The 5,186-nt window shown below is 51.9% G+C and overlaps 1 protein-coding gene across 1 annotated transcript; it reads right to left on the bottom strand.

Annotated features, from left to right (window-relative positions):
* Nucleotides 1–2,128: 2,128 nt before the first annotated feature.
* LOC108798797 (leucine-rich repeat and immunoglobulin-like domain containing-NOGO receptor-interacting protein 4) lies at nt 2,129–4,000 on the bottom strand. Its single transcript, XM_018570584.1, has one exon. It carries the CDS (start codon nt 3,998–4,000, stop codon nt 2,129–2,131), a length of 1,872 nt encoding a protein of 623 aa, XP_018426086.1.
* Between the last annotated feature and the right edge of the window lie 1,186 nt (nt 4,001–5,186).

Raw genomic sequence — 5,186 nt, 5'->3', positions numbered from 1 at the left:
CATAGAGCCCCGCACACCTCACCATTGGGCACCGCGCAGCCCACCATAGAGCCCGCACAGCCCGCCATAGTGTCCGCGCAGCCCGCCATAGAGCCCGCACAGTCCACCTCAGAGCCCCGCACAGTCCACCTTAGAGTCCCGCACAGCCCACCATAGAGCCCTGCACACGCATTGATCAACACAGGCTCAATGCAAGCGATCGCTACCCATGTGCTCTGCTCACATCATACAGGAACGTTGCTACCTGATATAAAGGGATATTTTTAATCTCATAGTGAACTTCCTGCTTCTGAGACCCCCCCCTGGACCCTCATTCCCTGATATAGATGACATCTATACAATTCCATCATCCACATGCCAAATGTAAAAAGGTGGCGGCTATTACTACTGGATCACAATTGTAGTCCTGCACTTCCAAAGAATTACCACCAGATGGAGACAAAGAGCTGAGTCAGAAGTGTCTTTCAACCAACTCCATCTGTGCTTTAACTACAAATCCCAACATCCCTCTGCCTCTGGGAGTCAGGCCTGCCAATGTCAGTTATGCAATGCCTCATGGGACTTGTAGTTCCACAACAGGTGGAGGGTCGGAGTTGCCCACCCCGATATAAAATCAAGAATACAAATGTCAGATATTACAGCTTATCAGTCTTTAGATGAGGTGGATGCATTAGTTTTCTTTCCATTTATTTTCACCTGGTGGTCCTGTTAGTAACATTTCCTGTCCTAGGGTGACAACGCTCACTCACTGCGGTTTATCAATGGAAGAAGCCATGGTGGCCCGCAGGCTGGACTTCAAACATATCCGCCTTTGCTTATTTTTATTACGTGGGGTAAGGTGGGAATTAGTTTACGTAAGGGAGATAAGATTGTCTGTGGTTCCTTTTCGGGCTCACAGGAAGTGGATTTTTGGCAGGATCCACAGGTACTAATGTTCTTAGTCTGAAAAAAGAAAACGAATGCGGCCACCACATCTAAGGACTGCGGAGGTACAATATATTACATTTTAGGAGTCTGCATAGTTACATTTCAGGTTGATTTGGAGAAAATTTGGGTAAATTTGCAATTAAACTAACTTGGGCGCCATAGCTCTGGTCATTCTGAGTCATTCCCATGTTTTCACTCAGGAATCACACATTTTTCTAAGTGAATCTTATGTGAAAATGTGTGACTCGTGAGCGAATGTTGTAGGAACCTTGGGTGAAAATGTTGATAGATAGACCCAGGAGCATATTTGCCACAAGGCTAACAAGGCATTTGTCGTGGGCGGCACTTTCCAAGGGGCAGAGCCTTAGCTGTCATTACTGGTATCGGCACCAATACCGGTATCGGTGCCAATACTGGGCACTTTCACGAGTACTTGTGAAAATGCTCCTATACTAAGCGCAGATATCGGTGCTTGACATTTTTAAACACAAATGGCTGCTGTAAGGTCCCACCCTTGCTGAAGACCTCGTGGCAACCTTCTGGGGACCTCGCGGCACCCATTTACAGTGCTGGCCGCACATCTCTTCCTTCCAATGGAACCATGCCAACCTCCTCCGGACCCCTGGTGAGATGCTGCACAACCCACATTTAGAGCCTGAATGAGCCATCTGAGACCCTGCACAGCCTCCTGAGATGCTGCACAGCCCACCTGAGACCCTGGAGACATCAGGCCGCCACCTCGGAGCAACACAGAGTATGTAGCATCAAATTATTCTGCAGTGCTGTATAATGAATTGCTGGGATTTGTAGTCCTCTATAGCTGGTGGCTTTCTGCATTGCTAACAGTGCAGCCCCTCAGAAGCGGGATCCAGCGCATGTGCTGTATCCTGCAACTGACAGGTTACTCAAAATGTCTTAAACAGGAAGGGGTGGGACAAATTTGGATTTGGGGGTGCCCAAGCTTGGTCTTGCCTAGGGCTGCACAAAACCAAAATACACCACCGGATAGACCCACGTAATATACTCCCAACACAACTGATAGTAAGAACATGAACTGATTTAATTTTATACTCCGAGCCCCCAACTCCAAGGTTCTGTTCAGTTCTAGGAAGGCCCGGCCTTCCTAGAACTGCAGGTCATGTCTTCTGCACAGATTGTCCTCCTTATGACCCTCCTCTGTCCCCATCCATATTGTGCACCATCAGATGAGCTTCATTGTGAATTTATTGTCCTCTGCCGATGAAGTTCCCCGAGAAGTCCTGGGGATATAATCTATATTGGCCGTGTGTTTGATATTCCCGCGCCCACGGCTCCAAAGGAAAATGAAGATGAAGCAGAGCGTTACGGAACTGATGAAGGGAAGGATGCCCCCGGCCGTGATCACAACTAGTAGATGACTGTGAAGCATGGGGAGGGCGGTAAATGTGGCGCTGCCATTGAATGGAATGACCTCCAGGTGAATCCAGACAGAGTCATTCCCTGCCAGGTTGGTGGCCAGGCAGAGGTAATCCCCGGCGTCTTGCATTCGTACGGGAAGAAACTGGAGGGAGCCTTCTGGTAGAGTGGTGATTCGACCCTCCATTCTCTCTGATAGTGATGGAGGGTCTGCTACCAACTGTGCTGACTTGGTCACCTCTACGGGACCAGTAGACGGTTGGGGGAGCTCTGTGTCTGGGGCTTCAAGCTGTGTGGATTTATTGTCCACGGACTGTGGTACTTGTGGTAGGACCCATAGCATAAAGGGTTCAGGAACGCCATGACTCTGGCAGCTGAGAGTCAACCTGCCACCCTCCTGCACCCTCAACTCCCGTGGCCCTCGTTCTGTTATCCTGGGTGGTTGACAGGTGAAGAACTCTGGACATAGTAGTTCTGAGTGGTCTGGGATGACCATCCCCTTCAAGGAGTCGGGGGCTGAGCACACCGGCGGCCTTCCTCCAAACTGGATCTGATGATGAAGGAGCCAACAGAGGCGGCAGTCACAGGACAGATTGGTCTCAGAAAGTAACAAGGTCTCCAGGACACCAGGGGGTGGGAGGGCATTGTCTTCCACCCATCGAATGGGATTGTCTGAAAGGTCCAGCATACGGAGATGGTCCAGCCCTTGGAAAGCATTGGAAGGAATGGAGCCAAGTCTTCCACTAGACAACCGTAACACCTCCAACCTCTTCAGAGCACTAAAACCCTTTCCAGTGAGGAAAGAAATTGGATTTTGGGAGAGGTCCAACCTGCGCAGGTGGACCTGAGACCTCAGGGCTTCCTCAGGGACCGAGCTTAGGTTGCAGTTGGTCAACGATAGGGATGTAAGGTTGAGACTAGTCAGACTGTGCGCTCCAAGGTGTGCAAGAGAAGGCCAATAGTCCATATCTAGGACCCTCAAGGATGGCATATCTGAAAACGAGAGATCACGGAGAACCGTGCTGGTCACCCCACCGAGTCTAAGTTCAGAAAGTTGGGGCAGGGCAGCCAGAGCCTGAGAAGGAACACTGCCCAGTTTGGTCTTCTCCAACCCCAGTCTCTGCAGCAGTGGCATCCCCTTGAAGGCTGCAGGAGATATGAACAACAGAGGGTTGTCACCCACCTCCAGGTGCCTCAGCTCCTGAAGGCCACGGAACGTTTGATCCAGCAAAATGACCAACTGGTTGGCTCTAACGTCTAACCAGTTCAGCCCCGGCATACCCAAGAAGACCCCTGGAGGCAGAAGCTTGAGTTGGTTATGGTGCGCCAACAGGACACGCAGCTTTGCCAGGCCGTCAAAGGCTCCAGGCTCGATACGGGTCAGCTGGTTGTGGCTCAGGTCTAGTTCCTGGAGATCCTGGAGGTGGAGAAAGGTCCCATGCTGGACGGACCGGATTCGGTTATAGCTGAGGTCCAGGAAGTGGGAAGAGCGAGGGATCTCTGATGGGACCAAGCTGAGAAGACGGCGTTTGCACAGCGTGGCGTTGTCATGGGACGGGCAGTCGCAGGATGGAGGACAGCAGACGCCAGACTCTATGAGCAAGACCCCCATAGTCACAAGCAGGACCGCCGGCTTCAGGGCCACGTTCAGTCTCTGGGTATACCTCCTCGTCTCCATCTTCACACAGAGCACATGGGGGTAGCTCCAGCCGGGACACTCATGTTGTGTAGACGTCTTTTAGGGCACGGACCTGGGGGTTTAATAAGAGAGTTAGACACGAGGTTCCACATACAGAAACACATACCTCCAACTGTGGGGAAGCTACAAATACCATCATGCCTTTGCCTCTGGGAGTCATGCCTGTGGAGGTCAGAGTCTTGCAATGGCTCATTGTAATGCTGTAAAGAAGGACCCTTGTCCTCTGTGGGGAAGCAGCGGCCTCTCTGCAAAGGTTGGAAGCGGTACGCCCACCGCTAAATCAGACCTATAGCTATGCAATCGGCAAAGCTCATGCCCTTTGCTGATTGGAGAGCTCTGGCTCTTACTCAGCAGGGGGTGCGTCTGATCTCTTCGGAGAGACCACTGCTTCAACACAGGGAGTTTGGAGTTTTCAATAGAGCTGAGAGGGGTCACATGATGTGTCCGTCTTAAAGGAGAACTATGGTGTCAGTGTTTTTCCCCATAGTTCTCCTTGGGGTAACGAGAGGACACAAACTAGCGTCCTCCCGTCACCCTAAGCTCAGTATACCGCGAGCTACAGCTCACTATATACTGAGACGCCGCACCTGGAGCGGATCCCGACTTAGATGATGGGATCCGCCCAGCTGCGTGAGTGACAGCTGGCTCTGCCTATCTAGAGGCAGAGCCAGCTGTACCCGCCCCTCCCCCGTCCGTTCCGCCAGTCAGCGCTGGCAGATCGGAGCGGGGAGAGGGGAATCCAGCCCCTCCCCCTGTCACGGCAGAGTGCCGTGACAGGATCGAGAGGTGAGGGAACCCGGTATGTGTTCGCTCACCTCCCGATCTACTGAGCCGACCTGTGACAGTCTCATTGTCACAGGTCGGCTTAGAACTATGAGGTGAGTGGAAATCACTCATGTCATAGTTCTCCTTTAAGGTAACTCTCACATGTGATGCTGAGCCTCCATGATTGAAAGAACTGAAATCCAATGAGTGAAAGGGGCGGGGCCAGGGACAATCAGGCTGGGGAGGTAAGCGCTAGATGATGCTGGGCGTCCTCCAGCCAGGAAAGGAGGCGGGCTCTATCTGACTTCTAGAAGCTGCAGCTTCTAATGCACATTGTGAGAAGCTTGCAGTGTGCAGTGACATCAGAGGAAGCCATTTCAGTCCAGGAGAGGAGACGGTA

Source organism: Nanorana parkeri, unplaced genomic scaffold (genome assembly GCF_000935625.1).
Source record: "Nanorana parkeri isolate BGI_ZX_2015 unplaced genomic scaffold, ASM93562v1 scaffold1562, whole genome shotgun sequence".
In the NCBI taxonomy this organism is placed as follows: Eukaryota; Metazoa; Chordata; class Amphibia; order Anura; family Dicroglossidae; genus Nanorana; species Nanorana parkeri.
This window is presented reverse-complemented; position numbering and strand designations above follow the sequence as displayed.

What these genes read in the sequence shown, in the direction of transcription:
- LOC108798797 (XM_018570584.1), bottom strand. Translation starts at nt 4,000, where the DNA reads ATGGAGACGAGGAGGTATACCCAGAGACTGAACGTGGCCCTGAAGCCG.